This window comes from Podarcis raffonei, chromosome 5 (genome assembly GCF_027172205.1).
Source record: "Podarcis raffonei isolate rPodRaf1 chromosome 5, rPodRaf1.pri, whole genome shotgun sequence".
Lineage (NCBI taxonomy): Eukaryota > Metazoa > Chordata > Lepidosauria > Squamata > Lacertidae > Podarcis > Podarcis raffonei.
The window spans coordinates 4,475,539-4,500,572 of record NC_070606.1 but is presented as its reverse complement, the minus strand read 5'-3'; the positions used below and the strand labels follow the sequence as shown (position 1 = coordinate 4,500,572).

The 25,034-nt window shown below is 43.2% G+C and overlaps 1 protein-coding gene across 1 annotated transcript in view; it reads right to left on the bottom strand.

Annotated features, from left to right (window-relative positions):
• The window catches only part of EFCAB6 (EF-hand calcium binding domain 6), a 115,291-nt gene that overhangs the window by 46,493 nt on the left and 43,764 nt on the right, over nucleotides 1–25,034 (bottom strand). Inside the window, exons 12-20 of the mRNA XM_053387653.1 lie at nucleotides 23,997–24,167; nucleotides 22,250–22,321; nucleotides 21,969–22,129; nucleotides 17,202–17,369; nucleotides 14,603–14,774; nucleotides 10,820–10,934; nucleotides 9,482–9,597; nucleotides 7,261–7,496; nucleotides 1,325–1,421 (exon numbers count right to left, since the gene is read on the bottom strand). Coding sequence (XP_053243628.1) covers nucleotides 1,325–1,421; nucleotides 7,261–7,496; nucleotides 9,482–9,597; nucleotides 10,820–10,934; nucleotides 14,603–14,774; nucleotides 17,202–17,369; nucleotides 21,969–22,129; nucleotides 22,250–22,321; nucleotides 23,997–24,167 — 1,308 coding nt within the window. The remainder of the gene's footprint in view (nucleotides 1–1,324; nucleotides 1,422–7,260; nucleotides 7,497–9,481; nucleotides 9,598–10,819; nucleotides 10,935–14,602; nucleotides 14,775–17,201; nucleotides 17,370–21,968; nucleotides 22,130–22,249; nucleotides 22,322–23,996; nucleotides 24,168–25,034) is intronic.

Here is a 25,034-nt window from a genome sequence, read left to right as displayed (position 1 = left end):
GCCCCAAAAGCAGCAACCTCCAAACTGAGCACTGGCAAACGTGCCACAGGAAAGCCAATAGGATGCCATATGAAACAAACTGATTAAGTACCGTATTTTTCGCACTATAGGACGCACCGGTCCATAGGACGCACCTAGATTTGGGGGGCGGAAATAAAGGGGAAAAAAGTTATTTCCCCCCCAGGCGCGGGGCTGGGGCGGGGGAAGCCCGAGCTTCCCCCTCCCCCAGAACGGGACCCAGAGCCATGCCGAAGCTGCGCGCAGCTTTGGCATCTCTCTGGGAGCTTGCGGGGCTGGGGGAGGAGGAAGCCCTCCGCCAGCCTCCAAACCATGTCGGGAGACAGCGGGATGGCGCGCTGCGCCTCTCCCGCTGTCCCCCGAGTTTGCGGGGCTGGCGACGGGGAGAAGCAGGCTTCTCCCCCCCGCCAGCCTTCTAACCAAGTCGGGGGACAGCGGGATGGCGGCGTTCCGCCTCCCCGCTGTCCCCCGAGCTTGTGGGGCTGGCGGTGGGGCTCTCCTGAAGCCTGGAGAGCGAGAGGGGTCGGTGCGCACCGACCCCTCTCGCTCTCCAGGCTTCAGCGAAAGCCTGCATTCGCACCATAGGACGCACACACATTTCTCCTTCATTTTTGGAGGGGAAAAAGTGCGTCCTATAGTGCGAAAAATACGGTAATTAAAGACACCTGAGAACCCATAGGACCCACCCATAATGCCTCACTTGTCTGCCTCTCCTCCTACTGGGGGCAAGTAATCCTATTTTGTCTTCCTATTATGAGGTAGGACTGAGCCATTCAATCCTAAGCACATGCTCAGTCCAGGAAGGCGAACAAAGGCTAACTGACACCCAGGGCGGGGCAAACCACTGGCTGCGCACACGTGGCATCACTACATACAGTGCATGCATGTGACACCACGCATGCATTGTATGTAGTGGTTTGCCGCCGCTGCCTGACCTACAGCAAGCCATCCTGATCTAATGGCGCTGCTGCTTGGAGCCGCTGCCTTGGAGTCTCCAAGCAGGAATTGCAGCCACATGGCTGCAGGCATCTCACCACCAACGTATCTGCAAACATATCCAAAGTTATTTGGGGGGGGAGAGGGGGGTCTCTTCTATTACAATCCTTCATGGCTGGAAGCCTCAGGAGCTTCAAATCAGTTACTGCAATACATTACTTCAAAACGTATCACATGTTTCTATTGTTAATGAGCTATTTGTTTATTGCAGCTAATTTCTTTAAAAAAGACAATCAAAGATAAACATTGAGTGAAGCTCTAAAATCTCTGTTAGACATGCAGATTTGTTTAAAGACTACATAGAGCTTACCATGGCGAGGTCGTTCCATCTGGTTTGTGCTTTGATAGCGAGATAGTAATGAGCTTGTTCACAAGCGAGGTCTGCATCCGCCACTGTCTGTTTGGGTCTCAGAAAGAAAGAATTATTTTGATAACTAACTGTGGTCTTCTTTTAATGCGATCATTAATATCCCACAAGGTTTGTTTGTTTGCTTGCTTCCTTATTATAGTTTGTACAGATAGCTTTAAAGTCTCATCTCAGACATCTGCATACAAATGAATTCCTTATAAATATTGCCACGCTTCTCCAGCTGCAAGCTAGGAATGATGTCTTTAAAACTTCTGTTAATCCCTGTTATCATTTGCAGATGCAGATTGGTCAAATTGCTTAATTGCAGCTGAGATTTGAGGGGAGAAATATTTATAAATCAAAGCAATAACATAAAAGGTCCAAAGTAACTCAGGCAAGTTGCTACTTATTTTCACTGGCACATCAGATTGCCTGTTTTTTGAATAGGGAAACAGAAGTGTTCCACTGTGTGTTAAAGGTACCAGGCACAATCTAGTAAAAGTTAGGATGAGCGCACGAAGGAACAGGATCCATTTTTCAGAGTTCTCAACTGCGCAGACTGAACTTCTGTGGGCACTAACTGCACACACATAGATCTTTTCTCAAGTTACGGTGCACACACTGGTGTGTGTGGGGGGGTAAGAATCAGAGCCAGTTACCCCTTCTCACACATTCATCATAATATAATGAAGGCTTTATTTGAGACTCTGCATAGAAGGTCAGTTGGGCTAAGGACCAAACGAGGCACGATTCATGAAGAGAGAAGCTCATTTGGAGTGGACAAATAGCTAGAGAAGAGGCTAAGTAGCTCTTCTCTATCCCTCCCCACTCAGTTCTTTCACTTCAGATTCCAGACTGCTTCACACTTGCATCTCCGGGGGGCAAGACATATGACTTGTCACATCTAGTTTGGGACTTGTTCCCAAGTAACCTACTGCAAGATTGCATTAAATGCAATAGTCTATAGCACATTTAAGTACCATTGAAATCAACGGAACAAACAGCTATTCTACACCAGGCACAGACTGAGGTGGTAGTTGGCTGAAATGCATTGGTTAAAATCTGGGTTTTACTGCTTTCCAGATGTGGGAGAGTCATATTTTGGTTGTTGTTCCTTTGTGCTTAAAAAAAAGAAAGAAAAGCAAACAAGCCTAACTCCATATAATAAATTTGCAACAAAAAACCAGAAGTGATTCCAACTAGGTTGAATGGGATTTCCTTTTAGGTTATCAGGGCTGGTGCAGCCATTATTCATCCTTCAGCCGGCAAGTAAACACACCCTTGTTGAGACTGATACTTGAGCCTTAACAATTTTGCTTTTTGAGGGACGACCCTGTCATTAGGCAGAGGGACATGGCTGCCACAGGCACCTGGTGCTTGGAGCAGACAAAGCTGTGTTCAGGTGCTGGGGAAGATGCTGTGCCACTGCCAGTGTGCGAAAAAAATTCAAGTAGAAGTCTAGATCATGAGTAGGCAAACTAAGGTCTGGGGGCCAGATCCGGCCCAATCGCCTTCTAAATCCGGCCTGCGGACGGTCCGGGAATCAGTGTGTTTTTACATGAGTAGAATGTGTCCTTTTATTTAAAATGCATCTCTGGCTTATTTGTGGGGCATAGGAATTCGTTCTTCTCCCCCCCCCCCACAAATATATATATATAGTCCGGCCCCCCACAAGGTCTGAGGGACAGTGGACCGGCCCCCTGCTGAAAAAGTTTGCTGATCTAGATGGTAGGTTTCTATATGTAGCACCATTTTGTCCTTTGCCTCGGGCAGAAAAATGTGTAAGTGTGACTGAGTTTGCAGTCCCAGTTTAGCCCTCTCTTTGATGTTTCAGACTTACTATAGGGAGGCAAAGTTTATGTGGGATAAAAAAATAACAATAACTCTGGCATCTACAGTACAAAGTGGTACTTGCCACCTCATCCTATGTATTGTGTCAAATGGCTCTTAACATGTTTATTGCATTTATTTAAGATTAACAGTCAATTGACTCACATGACATTGCAATAGTTTTTCCAGGCACATATTTCCACATATTCAGACTCGTTGAACTTTTGCTAGTTTGTGGCCAATAAGTCAATCTCTCACTAACTTCAAAACTCATAATTACAGTTAAAGACCTTAAAAACAGGATGAAGAGCTAACTAGACTATTTCAAGTCAATTTCCAACCTCTCCTCCTACACATGAAACCATGCCAAGTGTATGTATGTTTACTGTAAAATAATTATTTTTAATTAAATAACTCACGTTGCTTTTAATCTAGGCAAGATTTTGCAACACTTTTTCAAAACTAAACCTAGCACATTTCAGTGTTGAAATAAAATAGTTATTACTAATGTAAGATACAGTTTAACCTTGAGTTTTAATTTCTTTAATTAAAGAAATTAATTTATTTTTATATCTTATTTTATTTATTTATTTATTTATATTTATTTTTATTTATCCTGTTAATGGTTTTATAAAAAACACATGTACCCATCAAGCAATTGTGTAGAGTCTGGTACTAAATCTATAACTAAATCCACATCTTTATTGCTTGTTCAAAAGCTATCAGTCATACAATAGTACAGTAACAGTTTGTCCCCACTTAACTTTTGCCTCACTCTTACCAAGGCAGAGGTCTATGCTTTGATATCTGGGTCTGAGCTATCCCCCCCCCCCCAAGCTTTCCCTGTGAAAACCTGCTCTTTAAAGCTGAATCGGAGCAAACGGAAATTCAGGGTTGTTGTTTTCTGCGGACTAACGATTGGACTTTAAAGAGTCGGTTTTTGCGAAAAAAGCTCTGGATCCCAAAAAAGAGAAAAAGGATGTTGAGCTTTAAATCATGGACCCTGCCTGGAAACAGGGGAGGAAAGACAAGTGTGGATAACCCTAAGAAGTGGAACTCAGATCCAAGTACGATGGGTAATCTGATTGCATTGATACAATACAACAGTGTGGGTTTATATGACAATTTCTTATGCAGCTTTTCAGCCAGGAAAAAGCAGCTGACAAACAAAACAAATAAAAACTACAACATAAAAATTAAAAACTGTAGCCATAAAAACGACTGTAAAAAGGCAGCCAGCATCAAGTATGGAGCAATCAGTCAACATAAAAAGCTCACCAAAGACAAGCCAGCTTTTACTCACATTCTGAAAGCCAAGGGAGATGGGTCCAGGCAGATCTCTTGGGGAGTTCCTGAGCCTGGGGGCTACCATTAAGAAGGTCCTGCCCTACATATTTCCCAGGGGAACACAGAGCAGAGCCCACCCCAATGAACTAGGCAGTCCAAATCAGGTGATAGCAAGTGCTCCTTTAGCTATCTTAGGCTAGGGTTGCCGTGGCCCTGATTTGGTGGAACGCTCTGTCACAAGAGACTAGGGCCCTGTGGGACTTGACATCTTTCCACAGGGCCTGCAAGACAGAGCTGTTCCACCAGGCCTTTGGCCAAGGCACAGTCTGACCCCCTCTCTCCTTCTGTAATATTCATAGAACTCTAACCCGATGGTTGCCATTAATTTGAGTCTGAATTGATTCTAGAATGTATTTTAATTAACTGAATGTGTGATTTTATGTACACTGTGCTATTTTTACCTGTTGCTACCCGCTCTGTGCCCGGCTTTGGCCAGGGAGGGCGGGATACAAATAAAAAATTATTATCATTATTATTATTATTATTATTATTATTATTATTATTATACATCCGGGCTTTCCCGAACACGTCTGGGATTTGGGCAGCAAAATGGTGTCCAGGCGGACTTTTGCTTAATCAGCAAAATGTTCAGGAAAACAATGTTTGAATAATCCTTTGTTTGGGGGGTGGAGATGTCCCCTCCCCCAAAAAATAGTTCAACACCCCTGTCGGTATTTTCACTTTTGGGAACATGGCAACCCTATTAGGCCCAAACTACATAGGGCTTTAAATGTGGCAACCAACAATACTAATATACGTCTGCTCCAACTGGTCTGGATTTATACACGTCAATTTGCACAGAATATACAAGAATACAACCATGTCCTAATAGATCTTATTTCTCAGGTATCCAGAGCACTGGGTGGGGGAAGCTGGCTGGAGCAGAACGGCCTCTTAAATGCATGGAGCAGCCCTTTACATTTATTTATTTATACCAAAAGTTATCCTGCCTACTTTTATTTATTAACCTTAAAATGAGAATAGGGAAAGTTGTTCAAGTTAAGCATTTTTAAATTCAAGTGAATTAAATCAGATTAATTTTTGGTGGATTATGCCCACTGTACAAGTCCACACATATAAATAATATAGTAAAGCTCAAGAGCTGTAGGTACTATTTGTTTTCATTAGTATTTCTCACAAATGACGGAGTTGTGAAGGGTGATTGGGGGGAAGGGAAGAAATAGTGCATCCTGACTCTTCATGGGAGATATTTAGAAAGCCTGAATTCAGAATGCTTGGGAAGCACAGAGAACAGTTAACACTCGTCAATTGTACTTCCCATTACCTTGACTTTTGTTATTTCTGAAACAGACTTAAGTCTACCAGCTGTCACACTAAAGACGTCTTACTCTAAAGAAAGTCAGATGATGAAACGCTCTTTGTTCTGTGCTTGGAATGGTATCTGAAGTAGGTTCATTTCTAGAAATCAATTGCTCTAATATATTGGTGTTGAGTACAAACTTTTTAAAACAGCTTTTAACAGAAAGGGCTTGCTATGTTGAGTGGGATGAAGCCTCTGCACTAGCTTTCTGGCAGGTGACTTTGTTGTTGCTTTCCAGGCAGAATAGGATCATAGAGTTAGAAGGGACCCTGATGGTCATCTAGTCCAACCCCCAGCAATGCAGGGATAGCAAAGGGCCAAGGCAGTTTGGGAAGTTGGCACAGTGCAGCTGCTGCCAATGCATCTCCCCACCACCTCGCCCTTCTCCCTTCTTGGGAAGCAACTGTGGCCCACCTGCCTAGAAGATTACTGCAGCCAGCTCCATCCCCCACCCCACCGTGAGCCGATTCTTGTTTTGAATATGTAGGAACATATGGCATTGCATCTTAGCTATTTTGGAATTTGAAGAGCCATATGCACAACTCCCAAGTAGCATTTCCAAGGGAATTGTGTGCCCAAAGAATCTAGGAGCAACAAACATAATAGAAAGCTTTTAAACTCAGAGCTAGGGACGTGGGTGACGCTGTGGGTTAAACCGCAGAGCCTAGGACTTGCTGATCAGAAGGTCGGCGGTTCAAATCCCCGCGACAGGGTGAGCTCCCGTTGCTCAGTCCCTGCTCCTGCCAACCTAGCAGTTTGAAAGCACGTCAAAGTGCAAGTAGTACCGCTCCGACGGGAAGGTAAACGGCGTTTCCGTGCACTGCTCTGGTTCACCAGAAGCAGCTTAGTCATGCTGGCCACATGACCCGGAAGCTGTCTGCGGACAAACACCAGCTCCCTCGGCCAATAAAGCGAGATGAGCACCGCAACCCCAGAGTCGTCCATGACTGGACTTAATGGTCAGGGGTCCCTTTACCTAAACTCAGAGCTATTTAGATGGTGAAGACCAACTTGGTCCAAGGCTACCAAAGGAGTGGGATCAATAGGCTTGATTTATATGCTGACTTTCCAACAAATGAGTTGCAACATGGCTTACAAAGGTAATTATGGAAAGGGTGGATTTAAAATATAATGAAAGGTATGGGGAAATAGAAATATGTATAAACAAATAGCAATCCTAAGAAATCAAAACATGTTGCTTCACTGCCAGGTATGCTTAGGATCTTACAAGTACCAAATTGGCTAAGGGCATGAAAAAAATTCTTCCAATACTATCAAACAGTAGATGGCATCTAATCTTAGATCCCTGAATCCTGAAATATGCCACACAACATAGCTTGCATCCTATGTTAGGTAATAATAACATTAAGTAAATCCATAAGACTGCTGCCCTCCTTACTTGTTAGACGACGGCAACCAAGGGCGCATGTCTCTAGTTGTATTTGCTTGGAACAACTGAAGAAATTCTGGGTAGTTTAATGTAGAAGTAATGTTCAGTCCCAGGATGCCAAGGAGACGATTGTATTCATCATCTGTCATGCTGATCATAAAGCTATCCAGGAGGTGTCGAAAATCAAGCATGCTGACTATACCATCATTGTTCTTATCTATTTTACGGAAGGCGATGTATGGATCCTAACAGGGAATATTCAATTTAGTATCAACACTTGGCCTATTTTTTTCCTTTTTATACAAATCACTAACATACTACTAGACTAACTATACATCTAAAAATGTTTTGCAAATGGATCCAGATCTTCACACGAAGAGGTCCTTTTAGGTGTCTTTATGGAACAGGCCATGTAGGGATGATCTAGCGTTTCCTTCTTACAGCCTCCAAACCAAAGCTGAGATGCTTTAGGAACTGGGTGCCCTGCGCCATATTGCATTCGATTGTTCATTTGATTCCTTCTACGTTATTTCCACCCACCACAAACGGCATCTCTTTACAAAAACTAGTCAGATTAGTTGAAGCACATATATGTAGCCAACATGACTTTAAAGAGAAACATTTTTGGAGTCTTATATTCTCCAACAAAGCTACTCAGAACACACCCAGTGGATAATTTTCAAGCCTCACCTTTGGGTGGCTACATGTTATGCTATTGCTCATACCTCTAGCAATTTCACTCCACTTGTATAGAATACTTTGGCTTTCTCCTACAGACCACCCCTACAGCTAGGGAAGACTGGAGAAGTTTGAAGTGCTGGCTTGCCCATCAACTTTCCCTGCATGCCCAGCAAGGAAGAAGCCTCAGCATATCAATTCCACAGCAGTGATCCATGCCAGATGGGAAGACTCATCTCATTACTGCAAGCTAAGCTTTTCCTTCTTGTAAGGTTGCTAATCTACTTTTGCTCCTCTTCCCTGATGAACACCTGAACGTTTAAGAAGCCCCGGCTGCAGCTACAGGACAACTTCTTTCCTCTGCTGTGAATGCGATAAACTCAGGCTCCCTCCTTCCTGGAAGGGCAAGGAAAAGGGACTTTCATCTTACATGGATAGTTTGTGGAAGGAAACTGCCTTTTATACTAGCAGACATAAGCAGCTTACAACACAAGCAGCCCAACAGGCAGACCTGCTCCAAGATTGATCTAAAACATGGAATGAAACATGGATTTTTGAATCTACAGTGGAGGGAAATTGCTTAGAAGGAGCCATCCTCAAGCTCCTCAGTTGCTTCACTGACCATTTCATTTCCCAGCAGGTGGAAGAAGCAACAAGGGTATCATCTATCTTGGACCTGCTCCTCACCAACAGAGATGAAATGAGAGTACTGGGAACCTTGGGAGGAGCTTATCATGTCCTCTTCAGTTTCATGATATAGAGGCAAGGGAAAACTTGAGTGTAGTTGGACATGTACTTTGGACCTTAAGAAGCCTAATTTCAAAAAGCTTAAGGAACTACTGGGTGAGATCCATGGTCAGAAATACTCAAAGAGAAGGGAGTCCAAGATGATTGGGAGTTTCTTAAAGGTGAAACTTTGAGTAATTGGAGTACTGTGTTCAGTTCTGGGCGCCACCATTTAGGCAGAATATTGACAAGCTGGAATATGTGTGGAAAAGGGTGACAAGATGATCAAAGGTCTGGAAAACAAGCCTTGTGAGGAATGGCTGAGGGAGCTGGGTATGTTTAGCCTGCAAAAGAGAAAACTGAGAGGAGACAGGATAGCCATCTTCAAATATCTCAAGGGCTGTCACATGGAAGATGGAGCAACCTTGTCTTCTCCTGCTAGAGAGGAGAAATCCAATGGATTCAAGTTACAAGAAAAGATTCCGACCCAACATCAGGAAGAACTCTCTAATGTTCTGGAACGGACTCCCTCAGAAGGTGGTGGACTCTCCTTCCTTGGAGGTTTTTAAGCAGAGGTTGGATGGCCATCTGTCATGGATGCTTCAGTTGAGATTTCTGCATTGCAGGGGATTGGACTAGATGGCTTTTGGGGTCTCTTCCAACTCTAGAATTCTACGATTCTATGATTCAAAGGCCCTGAGGGTTCCATTGATACCGTTTTCTCCCTTACAATAGCAACACATGAGGAAAATGTGCAAAGAAATGCAAATACATAACAATAAAACATGACATCAATAAATAACAGGAAAGAGCTGGCTGCACTTACCCCATATTCCTCCACAAGCTTATCACAATACTGGCCGAGGCATTCCTCAGCGGTCACAAAGTGACACTTGCTGGCATTGGCCCGTCGATTTGGAGAGTGTCCACTCATTCTGGAATCTGAAATAGTTACATCAGGCCAAAGTGACCAATGGTCCACAAAATCATGAAATAGATTCAAATCATTGACACTAGAAACCAGTGTGATATACCAGTCAGAATGTTGGACTAGCACCTGGGAGACCCCATTTGAGATCCCCACTCGGCTAACGCAGCTCACGGAGCAGGGATGTTGGAGCCGTCATTCCCTCTCAAACAAACGTAAATCACAGGGCTGTTGTCAGGATAAAGTGAGGGAAGAACCACAATAATCTCCTTGGAGAATTGGGGGGCGGGGACAGACTATAAATATAACCTACTGTATAAAGTTATAAATTAGGTGGTCAGCTATTTGCCAAGAAAATACAGCTTTCAAAAAACATTTCATAACCCCTAGGCCCCAGATATCACAAACCTCTTCAGGTTTGTAATATTTGGACAATAAAAACATTTACTGCCTGAACTGCTCGCTGCAAATATACGTAGCAGGCTGGCAAGCTTTTCTCAGTCTAGGGCCACAATCTCACATACTGCCAGTGCACCCACTGCTATTTTTTCTTTTTTCTGGCCCTGTTTCTCTCCCCCCCCCCCATTCTTCCCTACCCAACAGGCTGCCAGGGGAAGCCAAATCACTCTTACCTGAGACCTGAATAGATTTCTTACAGGGGGCTTTTAAAAACAGGCCAGGGCCTACATAAAATTGGGCCGAAGGACAGGTGCTATTTGGCTTCAGTGCAAGGGAAGAGGGGCAAAGAGGTTCTCCGGGGCTGGCTAGGCTATTTCAGTTCCTTACAGTTATTTGGCTCTCTGCTGTCTTTGACAGGGCTGCTTGTGTCAGCAAGCCAAGACAGAGAGGCATTGGCTAAGAGACGCATGTTGCTGCCAAAAGAACGCTGCATGAATCGCAGAATTATGCCACAATTTATTACTCTTTGGATTTGGTTCTCACTTTTGCCAATAGAATTAAGAAACCAACAAACCTTGAGTCTAGCCGTCTTCCCCCACATGGAGGAGAAGAAAAATCAGCCACCATTGCACAAGAGGACCCCATCCTTAACCTGAACAACTTTAGAGGAAATGGCTGGGCCTTGCTAACTCATGGGGTTGCTGCTTTCTTCTGTTAGTGAAGAGCACTTATTCCCAGAATAAGCAAAGCTCAGAAGTCCTCCCAGCCAATAAGAAAAAAAAAGGTTTACATTCTTTCAGAATATTTATAGTAAGGTATCAATAAATATCCAGTTACCTTCAAATATTGCGACAAAATCAAGATAACTCAGCCCTCCAGCAGGGAATCCTAATTTTTCAATGAGTAGATTAAACTGCTCATCATCCATTGGCATTCCAATATCATCCAACAGCTGGCAGAGAAAGAAAAAAGCAGGAGTGGGGTTGTTTTTTTGTAAAAGACTAGGCACAATCCTGCCCCTTTTAACGCCCACAGATTTCAACAGGAAATGCTCTGTTCCCTTCCACTGAAATCAAATAGGACTTGTAAGTGCTTAACTCAGGTTGGATCAAGTCAATTTTTCCCTGCTTCAAATAAGGGCTCTCCTACTTGAGAACTTGCTGGTTCAGATGGGGCTGCAACATTTAGTCAATTCACTAAATCAATCAATAAGCTAGAAAAGGGTTAATGGGGCAGCAGATTTGACATTTTTTGAACTATTTTAGTGCAAATACTTCTAAAAGTTACATGTGGCAGGAACCATTTTTGAAGAAACATTGCCTTTTCTCACACACAGAAGATAATGCATTTTCTAAGACAGCACCTGCTGTTCCCACCTGTCTGTAGGATGAGAAAGAAAACATTTCCTTGTCAAATCTCTTGGTTTCATTGTTACAACTGCAATCCTGTACCAGTTTACCTTGTAGTAAGCCCCTGTATGGGCAGGTATGGAATTCCATTGCCACAGTTTTTAAGTGACCAATGTCCCCATCTTAGGTAGCTCATTAAGCTTTCAACCATCAAGTCATAAGCTGAAGCTCAACAGTCCTTGCCGCCCCCCCCCCCAGCATAGTTTTCACCTACAATGTTGAAATGATAGCTGCATTCAGACATTAACCACGCTGTGCATAAACTGTGTGCTGGTGCATACAGTTCAAACTCTCGCTTTTTGCCCCCTTCCTCCGTTGAGCAGGAAAACAAACAGAATGGCTCACTTAGTGTTATGTCCACACCAACGCTCATTGAAGATAAATGAACAAACAGCCATGACCTAAAGCTGACGTCACAGTTTGGGAGAAGCAAATCACAAACACTGGCCTGAATGGAAAACTAAGCCAGCCACTCTTTGGTTTGTTCACCTGCTTGATTGGTTTACTCCTGGTAAAGCTGTGAGAACTAGCAGACAGTTCATGCTCAGTACAGTTAAACAAGCCACATCTTGTGGCCTCGCACTAAGTCTGACTGTGGCCAATTGTGGAGAGTACCATTAAACTCAGTAGAAAGACGTATAAGCAAGTGGTTCCAAGATTGTGGCCTTGTTTAGTAATACTTCCTCCAGTTTAATCACTGCAAATTATTCCTATACTTCTAATTTGAGCATATTCTTTCTACTGCATATTTTTGTCCTTTTGTAATTGCTTCAATTGTGATTATTCTTGCTATTCTATTCTATTTTACTTTCTTAGCTCTGGAGATTAAAAGAAGAAGGAAGCAGCATCATATGGCTGAATGGCATAAAAATGTAAAAAAAAGAAGTGAGAATACTCTAATTAGCAAATTATCACTCTTTTCAGTAGATTTTCAAAGCTTTTGAAAAGAGATTAGCTGCTTTGTGCTTTAGTACAGGCTTTTGCTATCAGATCGAATGCTTAATTCTAGAGCCATAGGAGTGTGGCATACAAAAGGTAGCTGTGATTGCATAAATAGAATGAATACAAAAAGATCTGCCTTGCCCCAGAATTAGAGTTAATGGTTCTGGTGCAAAGCTCCAGGTGCAGAGTGGTGGGACTCCTGTACAGGTGAGCTCCCTCTGGTTCCTCTTCATCCTGGAGAAGAGTGACTAGTGGGGTGCCACAGGGTTCTGTCTTAGGCCCGGTCTTATTCAACATCTTTATCAACGACTTGGATGATGGACTCAAGGGCATCCTGATCAAATTTGCAGATGACACCAAACTGGGAGGGGTGGCTAACACCCCAGAGGACAGGATCACACTTCAAAACGACCTTGACAGATTAGAGAACTGGGCCAAAACAAACAAGATGAATTTTAACAGGGAGAAATGTAAAGTATTGCACTTGGGCAAAAAAAATGAGAGCCACAAATACAAGATGGGTGACACCTGGCTTGAGAGCACTACATGTGAAAAGGATCTAGGAGTCTTGGTTGACCACAAACTTGACATGAGCCAACAGTGTGACGCGGCAGCTAAAAAAGCCAATGCAATTCTGGGCTGCATCAATAGGAGTATAGCATCTAGATCAAGGGAAGTAATAGTGCCACTGTATTCTGCTCTGGTCAGACCTCACCTGGAGTACTGTGTCCAGTTCTGGGCACCACAGTTCAAGAAGGACACTGACAAACTGGAACGTGTCCAGAGGAGGGCAACCAAAATGGTCAAAGGCCTGGAAACGATGCCTTATGAGGAACGGCTAAGGGAGCTGGGCATGTTTAGCCTGGAGAAGAGGAGGTTAAGGGGTGATATGACAGCCATGTTCAAATATATAAAAGGATGTCACATAGAGGAGGGAGAAAGGTTGTTTTCTGCTGCTCCAGAGAAGCGGACACGGAGCAATGGATCCAAACTACAAGAAACATTAGGAAGAACTTCCTGACAGTAAGAGCTGTTCGACAGTGGAATTTGCTGCCAAGGAGTGTGGTGGAGTCTCCTTCTTTGGAGGTCTTTAAGCAGAGGCTTGACAACCATATGTCAGGAGTGCTCTGATGGTGTTTCCTGCTTGGCAGGGGGTTGGACTCGATGGCCCTTGTGGTCTCTTCCAACTCTATGATTCTATGATTCTATGTGTCAGAAGTGCCACTGGAATTGCATGCAGGAGGCTGCTCCTGATGATGAAATCTAGGAGTTTCATGCATCTAGAAAGCTTCTCAATCAGGCCATCAGTGTGCAATGACAATCCATTGTAAGCAGGGCTGGCCTGCCCGTGAGGCAAATGGAAGCAGCCGCCTTGGGTGGTGGAATCCTGCAGGGCAGCACCTCCATGCAGGCCTCACCCATGCCTGCTGCAAAAGCTTGCCCGAAGCCACGCCATCATGTGACCCTGGTGAGTCTTGGGGGGGCAGCAGGGAAGGCCACCCCTAGTTGCAAGGAAGGGTGTGGTCTCCAGATCCAGCAGAACTTAAGTGGGATTTTTATCGAACTAATGCAAAGGCCCAATTTGTGCATGCAAACTACGACACAGCTTCATTGTCCAACTCAAAATGCAAAGGTGGCTTAACAATGCAGAGAATTATGGCTAAGATGCAACTGGTCATACTTTGACTTTTTGTGCAGAAATGTGCCAAGAGACTACACAGCTATGGGAAGTGAACATTCAGCCTACAGAGTGTTCATCAGCTGATCTGAACAAAATATCAAAATAAAAGATGTTGAACGTAGCAGGTGTTGATCACCAGGCTGTGTTGAGCTGCGCTTTAAAATAAAAAAACAAAAATATCCGAACCTGGTCTTTTTAATAAGGGTGCAGAACCCCATCGCACTCTGCAGCTTATTTTTTTGCTTTTGAAAGAGCACAGTGGACTAATTTTCAAAGGAGAGGGGGAACCAATTAAAAAAAATTCACTGGTCAGGGATGAGAACCACAAAGAGCAACACAGTCCACCTGCCACACAGAGTGGACTATCTGAAAAGTGATTGCCCCTGTGGGTTGTTACGGCCTGGAGACTGCAGCAACAGTTTGTGTGTCAGACATTTATTTATGAAGAGTTTCACAAGAGTTAATGCCAGCTTTTTTACAGAGAGAGGAAGAGAGAGAGAGACAGAAACTTAAGTTGAAGAGATAACAGGAAATCTCAATGCAAAACAATCCACATCAGGTTGAATGACCGAATAAATTTACATTTACCTTGCGAAAATCAGTTTTATTCAATTTCCCACTAGCTTGTTTGCTGAAGGCAAGAAAGCCATCTCTAACAGTAGCTTCCTGTTGCAGGATACTTTCCCTCAGCCTTTCAATTACTTCATCAACAGATCTATTCTTAGCAAATTTGTAGGCATAGTCTTCAATCTGTTTCATTCTAAAATTGGAAGATTGGCAACAAAGAGAAGCATCTTAAATATGGTACCATAAAATATTTGATTAAACATTAATGATCTGTATTTCTGCAATAATAGAGAGCAGACGCCCACCAGAAGCTGTGCATAAAGCAGCAGTTGTTTATAAAAGTATAATTATCAGCTCCTCAGATGTCAATGGCTACATGGTCCATTTGAAAAGAGAACCAGCGAAGAGTCAACTTTGGCAGTGAATCCCAGAGTTGTGAGAGTCTCTAACTGGTGTAATGTTAGAGACTGGTTGATGTTCTCTTGAAAACAGCACTTTATCGCTTGACCTAGACCTCCCAGCGCACACTGATGTGCACCCAGAGCTTTGTGCATGTAGACAGCTCCATTCATTGAAGAAAAGGTATCTGTATTACCAAGAAATGCACACATGGACTTATGACTCTCTAAAAATAAACAAAGTAGACCTTGAAGGTTAGCAGAGTTTTGTTTGCACATCTTGGACATGGACATGTTAGCCAGTTTAGTGGGTTAAGAAGTTGGCATATGCCATGGAAGGCTTAGAGGGCACACCTGTCAGGTTTCCTGAATCAACTCAGATAAAACCCAGTCTAGTGTCACCTACTGACAAAACTAAAAAGGGTCGCGGGTCGCGCTGTGGTCTAAACCACTGAGCCTAGGGCTTGCCGATCAGAAGGTTGGTGGTTTGAATCCCCGTGACGGGGTGAGCTCCCATTGCTTTGTCCCAGCTCCTGCCAACCTAGCAGTTCGAAAGCACGTCCAAATGCAAGTAGATAAATAGGTACTGCTCTGGCGGGAAGGTAAATGGCGTTTCCGTGTGCTGCTCTGGTTTCACCAGAAGCCACTTAGTCATGACCCTGAAAAACTGCCTGCGGCCAAACGCTGGCTCCCTTGGCCAGTAAAATGAGATGAGTGCCGCAACCCCAGAGTCGTTTGTGACTGGACTTAACTGTCAGGGGTCCTTTACCTTTACTGACAAAACTATAGAATGAAACGATCCACACAATATGTGTGTGCATCACACTGAATTATTTTGCCTGCAACAGCTATACCAACATGGAAGAGCTGCGTTTTGGTGGGAGGCTGAAGCTCTCCCATTCAGTAGATCTGAAGTTCTCCACGATATCTGCTAAGACACTGTACAGAACAGAAATAAGCATAACCATAATACACTCGGCCTAAACCTATCAGCTACCAGCTCAGCGTTCTAGTCTTTATAATATTCATGCTGCACATGGAAGTGAGGGGCAGATGGGGCTCGTCAACCCGGGAAGGTTGCCTATCTAGGAGGAGAACTCTGATCCTAAACCTCTGCTGCCTTGCAGGATAGCGTCAGGAGAAGAAAGGGATAAGGAGTAAACCCTACATGAATTTGGAGTGCAGTCCCTAAGATGGTTGGGTGATGCCTTGTACACCTTATTCCTGCAACTCTTGCAGCCAAGCTGGTGCCCAACATCTTGCTCTGCTTTCCTTTGCACCCCATCAGTCATCTGGGCAGCAGGACTTCCATACACACTGCCCAAGCTTGAGCCCTGGGGAGGTCACTTTGGTGCTTCACTTCGGTGAAGTTTGACTTCACCCCCGTGGGCACACGCTATTCTCTCTTGAGACAGACAGATGCTAACAATAATATTCATCTCTTTTGGTTTTCCTAAAGGATTCTCTTACGCTATTCCATCAGGAAGAAGCATAGATCCACAGCAAGGACATCTTGCATGGATTTAATCACTGTGTAGTGCCAAGTGGTTTTGAGGCTTTTTGTACATGAACAACATACGTACACACAAACACCAGTACTCAACATTCTGGCACACCAAGAAATAGAAGCCTGGGTGAGTGCTGTGCAGATAGCAGCAGGCTTAATTCTCAGTTACTGAGCAGCCCTCATTATGTCCCTAAGTTCAGCTCTTTACTTTGTCCCACATAGGTGAGCAGGTGTCTCTCACTTCTATGGAGAAAAGTAAAGCACTGAACTGTGTTGCACTGCGAACAGAACCTAACCCTTGCCCCTGTTATCTCTATCACATGACCATGCAAAAAGCATCTATGAGGATCCTTGTAAATTCCTTTCACATGCAAGCCACCCATCACTATTAGAATTGGGGGGCGTGTCATGAAACTGACTCAGGAGACTCAGGACAAAGTAATTGTGTGCACAACACAGAATTCGCTGATGGACTTGATTGCCACAAGATGTGGTGGTGACCAATGGCTTGGATGACTTAAAAGGGAAATCAGACAAACAAGGGAGAAGCTGGATGTTCTTTTTCAGACAAAACATAAGAGGAAGGTCAAGAGAAGCTTTGATAAGGCAAAAAACCCAAACAAACAACAACAACCCACCCATGGTAAGTTTCACATACTTTGTTTCTCTGTATTTGGCAGTGAACGGTCTCCATTCGCAATCATGTACACAGTACCTTTCTGAAAAGTCTGCCTGCTTTTTTTCTTCTCTTTGACTTCCCCGGGATGAAGGGATGCTAGCGAGAACAGTTAATTCTTTGGGCAAATCGGCAACTCCTAAACTATGTAAGAGCATCCTGTACAGGACCCCTTCTGAAGTGTCATCTTGATATTTCTGGTATAATCTGGGGAAAACATATTTAAAATAGTTAGGCCATAACATTTTCTCTCAGTGTCCGTCTGTGTGGCTCCCTAGGGTTCTTTTGGTCAGGTTCCAAGAAGGGTTAATCTGCCTCCGCCTGTAACAGAAGAGATAGGTAAACACTAACAGTTAAGACTGAGATTACTATCATTGCTTAAGATAATGGGAGGTCAGAAGATGCTCAGATGATTGCCAGTGCTAGCAACCCATAGCCCAGGGGTCAGCAACCTTTTTCAGTTGCGGGCTGGTCCACCGTCCCTCAGACCATGTGGTGGGCTGGACTATATTTGGGGGGAGGGAAGTTAAAGCCATGGTTTTCCCAGTAGTGATGTATGGAAGTGAGAGCTGGACCATAAAGAAGGCTGATCGCCGAAGAATTGATGCTTTTGAATTATGGTGCTGGAGAAGACTCTTGAGAGTCCCATGGACTGCAAGAAGATCAAACGCATCCATTCTTAATGAAATCAGCCCGGAGTGCTCACTGGAAGGACAGATCGTGAAGCTGACGCTCCAGTACTTTGGCCACCTCATGAGAAGAGAAGACTCCCTGGAGAAGACACTGATGCTGGGAAAGATGGAGGGCACAAGGAGAAGGGGGCGACAGAGGATGAGATGGTTGGATAGTGTTCTCGAAGCCACAAACATGAGTCTGACCAAACTGCGGGAGGTAGTGGAGGACAGAGGTGCCTGGCGTGCTCTGGTCCATGGGGTCACGAAGAGTCGGACACGACTAAACGACTAAACAACAACAATGAACAAATTCCTATGCCCCACAAATAACCCAGAGATGCATTTTAAATAAAAGCACACATTCTACTCATGTAAAAACACCAGGCAGGCCCCACAAATACCCAGAGATGCATTTTAAATAAAAGCACACATTCTAATCATGTAAAAACACACTGATTCCCAGACCACCCGCGGGCTGGACTGAGAAGCCGATCTGGCCTCTGGGCCTTAGTTTGCCACCCATGCCATAGCCCCTACTCTTTCCTTCTGCTTTGAGAGGCAATTCTCACCTTAGTAAACTGAGGGATAACTTCTTGGGTTGCACTTTTTATATCTGGGATGGTCTCCTGAGTCTGAATTAATTGCCTTATCATTTGGATAAATGCTTGTTTTTAACCTTAAAATCTAGTTGATAGAGAACATTGTGAATATTTTAAACAATGATCCAGACTACTGCCTGGATCAAAGCAGGTAACAGTATTTTGCTCAACACAAATTTGGCAATTATTTAACTATCCTATAAACACCACATGGTTTGTATTTTGTTTATATTATTACAGCTCTGAAAATTATGTCAGAAAATAACTTTAGATTTTGTTTTTATGTAAGAAAAAAATATCCTTGGTTATTACATTTAAAAGCAAAAATTAAAGTTGAGAGGTGAGCAGAATTACAATTGAAGATAGCTTCACAATGAAGCATTGTAAGAACAAGGTACATTGGAGTCCAATTAAAACAGAAGTCCCCCTTGCAAAAGTACCGTCTACAAGTCAGTAAGAATGTTGAGTCTAGACATATGAAAAGTCAGAAAGTTATTTGTTCTTTTTTCTCATTGCCAAAAATCTTCTTTTGAAACAGGATTCAACGAATGTTCAGTCCCTCTACAATTCTATGACAATCAATTCCAGTGTATTTAGTGGAGTCACGTCAATTTGACTTATGTGAAAATGTTGCAGCGTGGATCTGGAATCCCTTGTCAGTTCAGTGTTTGCAAATGAATACTGCCATCCACTGTTCCATGGAGTAATCTGATTAATATTGACAAAGGCCACACAAATTAAAATCCAGACGGACAGAAATGCAGCCTTTCTTGAATGTGCTGGTCAGTCACTTCTCTCTGAATCCTGATAGTTTAACTTAGTTGCTGCCAAACAACATTAAAGACTGGCTATGAAGTTAAAAGACAGCCTAGGCACATCCAGTAATCATAATCGTCAATATATTTTATTGATGTGTGTGTGCATGTTTGTCCGTATATACATACGGAGCTTTAGCTAACTACCTGAATAAACAGGATATCATATATTTGTGCCTAAAGTGCCCAGCACCTGGCACTAGACCTATATATGTTGTTCAGCAGGGCCACTGCAAGCTACGAAGGAGAAGGAATCACAAATTCAAGTAATGCAGCTGGATAGCTCATTTGGTTAGAGCACAGTGCTGAGAACCCCAAGGTTGCAGGTTTGATCCCCAATAACGGACAACTGCCTATTCCTGCATTGCAGGGGGTTAGATTAGATGTTCCTCAAGGTCCCTTCCAACTCTATGATTCTACAGTTACATAATCAATAATGGATAAGCTCCAACTACATTCCTGTTAGGCTCTTTGTCAAATTGCTTAACCTAGAACGCAGCAGAAAGTCTGGAACCGGGTCCAGAGTTTAAAGCTAAAACACCCAACCAGCAGGACTTGTCATGCTGTCCAATCCTGCAATGGATACATCATATGTATCTTGCTGACAATGACCTGGTTTGCATGTCACACTATGACCTAGCACAAATACGAAAGCTCCCAAGAAAGAGCCTTTTTTGCCGCTGCACCGCACTGAACTAAGCCAAGGTTTGGCTGGGTGTGTTGTCTGAATCCAGGCTCCTGATTAAGCTCTCTCTAGACTAACCATGAGCTGTACCCAAAGTCTGACACCTCGTGGATAGTCTGGAGGCAGTTTAGCTTTCGACTTAGTGCAGTATGTGAACTGTGTTTTACCTCTTCGCTTCCCAAGGAGGTCAGCCTTAATTTTTCAAAAGCAGTCTGCTATCGCAGCATAATTATGGAGAAATGTATGGGGGAGAACTCAAGAATGAGAGAGGGACTGTTTCAGTGTTTGGGTTGGTCCTTTGTCCCTGTCTAAAGCATTTCTACTCTCACCTCTCCTTCTTTTCTCTGCCCAAAATATTCGCAATTCAGCAAAAACCTAAATATTGCCCTTATAGAGGCATACCACGATTTGTAGAACACAAGTACCAGGCAGGCCATTGAAGTTCACAGGTTCACAAATCTTGGGGACTCTTGAAAGCCTAATTCAGTGAAGAATTCCAAGCTCCACATTAGTCATCCTGCCAGCCCCTCAGTTCCCAAGGCACATTCCTTCCCAAGACCGCCCCCCCCATCTTCCAAGTATCCTTCTCACCTTCCTCCTGTTTTATATGTCATATTGCAAATCACTTTGGGATGCTTTATGGGAAGTGATTGATAAATGAAATAAATAGTAACAATAATTTGACCCTAACTAAAGAGTGTAAAGCTTAGTTTCCTGGCTATATGTCAGAGAGAGAGGGAGGTGAGCCCTGGGTAGAAGTGAATCTTTATGCTCAACTTGTAGCCACTCAAGTCAATAGAAAAGAACTCAGTGAGGTAAATTGTGGCTCCAGTGTCATTAAAGGTAACATTTTTATGACTCTCACACCCCCTCCTTTGTTGTATTTGTGCCAAAGACTGAGATAAACAGATGGAGCAGGTAGGCCGGCTCTGGATGAGATTAAAGCTATCAACATACAGCTCAAAACAGCGGCAGACAGGTGAGGAATTAACAAAAAACAAACCAACCCAAAAACTGGAGATAGAACAGCAAAAAGAGCAAAACACACATCAGAGCTTTTTTTCCATAAAGTGCCCACACACAAATTAATCCTATTTTGGTAGCAATGCTGAAAGCAATTGATTGTGATGGGATGCTGAGACTCGTTTGGGCAACTGTTAGTGTTTTGTCTGGTAATTATTTTTATTGTTCAAAAATCCTGCACACGCTTACCAGTTGCAGCCAGTCTGTTATCTTTGCTACCTCAGTCTCTTTCTCTCGCTCTTTGCTTTCAAGTAAGAATTTCAAGTGGTGATCAGTTCACAATTCCCAAGCTAACTGTAGGGTGAACCATAGGGCTAACATAGGAGATCACCTCTGATGAGAGGAGCACTGGATGACGTGTGGTTCAGTTAGCTGCCCACCAAGAGCAAAGTGCACAGTTCACTGAAATGACATAATGCCTGTGGGAACTCAGAAATAAATGGATGGATGGATGGATGGATGGATGGAGCCCAACAGCAAGAACCAAAAAGTTCCATGGCCAATGCGATGATGCATCAATATCATAAAGGTTTCTACTACATGCAGCACTTGCAGCAATCTAAGCTAATGCATCAGCCAAATGGCCAAGAAGGTCAGAACCCAAACTCAAGCAAGGAGGTGGGGACTGTGTGGTATGGCTACCTGCAGAAAAGGTGTCACCTTGAAGTCTCCTTCAATGGCTTGGATAGGGGACGGCCTTTGCTCAGACCGACATTAAGCTTCCCCTGGCCACAGGCTCATCTTGTCTTGTTTTCTGCAACTGACTACATTGGGAAAATCAACAAACACCTAATTTTAGTCTTGGATGAGATTTGTCCCTTCCAAACAGGGCTTTACTGAGTCCTGTGGGAAAGCTTTGTGCATGAGTGCTGCACCTATGCTCAGGCTAGATAAAGCTCTGTTTTTTCAAGTGTGTGCATGACATCAAGAAGCCAAGAAATTCAACTGCCTATGAAGGAGTTTCAGAGCTAAGATTAAAATGGAAAATGAAAAGCAAACCAACAACTTACGCGATAAAATGGTCGTCAGTTAACGAGGGACAGTAGAGGAGAAGGACTTTTCGGAAATTATTTCTGCTGATAATGCCGTTATTTCGAGGATCGAATGCCTGCAAAGCTTTGCTGAATTCATTCCAGTACCCTTTGATCTGCTCAGTTAGGACATCTTCTGCCTAATATGCAACCATTTTGATGAGGAAATTGAAATATTTACAAACGGTTGAATAGATAATTGTGCACTTAAGTACTTGGAAAATCTTGATTTACTGTTCAAAAAACTCTGTGTTACTTACAATGTGCCACGCTTCAAGGACAGAAGTTGGCTTTTTCGCCTTCTTTGACCCATTAATCATTTTTGAATCTGTCTAATTGGGTAAAAAAGCACTTGAATTACAACCTTTCCACCAGACTATTTCCTAAATGCAGCACAAGAGCAAAGGCAACAGATTTTTGTGTTTGAAAATTAAGTATAAAGTAATACATTTTGTAATATATTTGGGAAAAGACCACGGGGATACAATAAATGAATGAAATAATGCCACGATTCTATGATTGGCCTCTGGTCCCCCCTCCCACCTGCTGTGCTCACACAGAAAATGTGAATAATGGGAGCCTGAGTTTCCATGAAGCACTCAGGAATATGTGCCAGGGAGCCCTCATTGGTTGTAACTCCCTATGCAGCTGCACAGCCACTTGCTGTTTTGGGATGCACACGCAGAACTGTGTGGCAGATGACTGGCCCAGAAAGTGTGCAGAGGCTCTCAGCCAAACCAGCATTCAGCTCAAGAACTGAAGAAAGGCTCCCAGGCAAATGTATCGAATCAGGAGTTCCAGCTTGGCCCCATGACCGTGAATGCCATGTAGCAGGCATTGCCCTGGCACTGAAATTTGTGGGTGCCCGGCCTCTTCATGGGGAATTTTGAGGGTGTTTGGGCGCCCAGGAAGCTGGCAACTATGAACCAGATTGCATCCTTTAAAAACAGTTACTGAAACAAAGGGAAGGAATTCAACACCATACTACTATGATTTTTCAGTCAGTACAAGCCTTTCTTCTTGACAGATGGAGCTATCCTCCTTCTCCTGATCTTGTACGCTGTCCCAACCCTTTAGAAGAAATTTCGGGGAAGTGGGTGGGGAGGAGAGGGGTTTTTCCTACTGCTGGGCTTAGAATGGCTCAGTCAGGAGCCGCCCCACTCCTGCATGGAGTCAGGATCTGGAATACTTTATGCTGGCTTGCTTTACACCACCTTCTTGGGTATAGGATTGCTCTGTCTAAAGCACAATACTTAGAGCTTTATAAGATGTGCTTCAGGGCATTGGAAGTGAAAACTACTGCGCTGATTTGAGTCTGAAAGCATTGGGGAGCCAGTGCAGAACCCGGAGCAAAGGTACCTCATGTCGTTGGAAGCCTTGTTCAGGAGATGGGCCTCCATGCCACACTTCCATTCTCCAGGAGCAGCTATTTTAAAGGGGGGGAGCACTGCAGCTGCCTCCTTGGTTTAGGAAGTTCTGGAGCAAAGCATTTGCAAGGTGGGGTATGCAAACTGAGAATTGTCTCACGCTGCATCTGATCTTCTTAAATGTTCTTGCAAAAGAAATGGTGGTGCTTTGGTGCACTGATTCCTCTGCCAGACTTAGGCAAATGACTGTCTCTGCTGTTCCCTTGCTCCTTGGCCACCACCAAGGGACAAGGTGAAAATCTGCCATGTGCTACAGCCTTTCATACGTTTATCCAGCTCAGGCTTCATGTGACTCAGTCTTAGAAGTGTAGGAATATGTTAACTGCTTTAGAAGCAAATAACAATTCAGGAACAGGCATTTGAAACAACTTTAACTTCCATTAAAACTAGATTTCTTTTCAATAATTTAGCTATATTCAAAGCAAAAGATTCTAATGAAACTTGTTTGAATCTCTCTCTCTCTCTTATTCTCATACACAGGTTCTAATGATAATAAATGCTCAATCTGTAATTGCATTTGTAATAGCTTTTAGTCAAACACAATAAATAAATAAATGATTGATTGATAAGAAATGCTTACTAGTGATTCCTTTTCTTCAAACAGATTTAAAAATTTATTGTAGCTGAGCTGCCCAGTGTGTTCTGGGTCAATGATCTTGGTTAGTTCTTGAAAGTCATCATCACTTATTCGGAACATGATGCAATCCAAAATGCGACGGAGCTCATTTCTTGTAATTTTTCCATCCTGATTCTGGAAAGGTGCAGAATGTATAAAAGAGCATTTAGTCCTATTTTACTGGACAGTGACATTAACCTCTTTAATTCTCCTGTACTGTATTTAGGAGTTTTTATTCTGGTTTAATTTTTGTTTTACTGTTGCTTTAAATGGATAGTTTTATGCTTCTGTCCACATTCAGAACTGATTGAAAAGTAACTAATCTCTAAATTAGTGACTATTCTACCTTTTGCTAGCCAATACCACTTGAAATATATATGCCTGAATGCCAATGTTGGTAGACTGATTTAAAAAAAAATCACACTATTTCTTGCTCTTAATATTCTTATCATTGCATTTTTCTCAAAGTGTGTAATGGGATCTTGCTAGGGCAATGTAGAAGACATTGTAGGGTATCATCTAACAGTATGACCCTAGACAAGTTACTCAAAAGCAAGTCCCAATGGGCCAATGAAAATATTTTTGATGAGCAAATCATGTAGTCATAGGCCACTCAAATAAGAAGACATAGAACAAGTACACTAAATGGATGCCATACACACTACACTACAGCTTACTATTGATAAATCTACAACACATTATAAATAAATGTGAAAATATGCTGAGAAATGAATGTTCAGCAACTGATACATAACATTGCTAGTCAAAATTGACCAACAGACAGGACTGAATCTGTGCCAGGGCTCAGTAGGGTGAGTCCCAGCATCTGTTTTCAATCCAAGGGCTGAATCCAGCATCTTTCTTCCTAAAAATTAAGCACCACCGACAGTTTAGAGGTGTTAATTTCATAAAACTCTCTTGATGGAAATAAGGGTATATAACAATGCACAGGAAATCATGTACAAGGGTGGCGTGGGAACCATAAAATGCCTGTGTACTCAT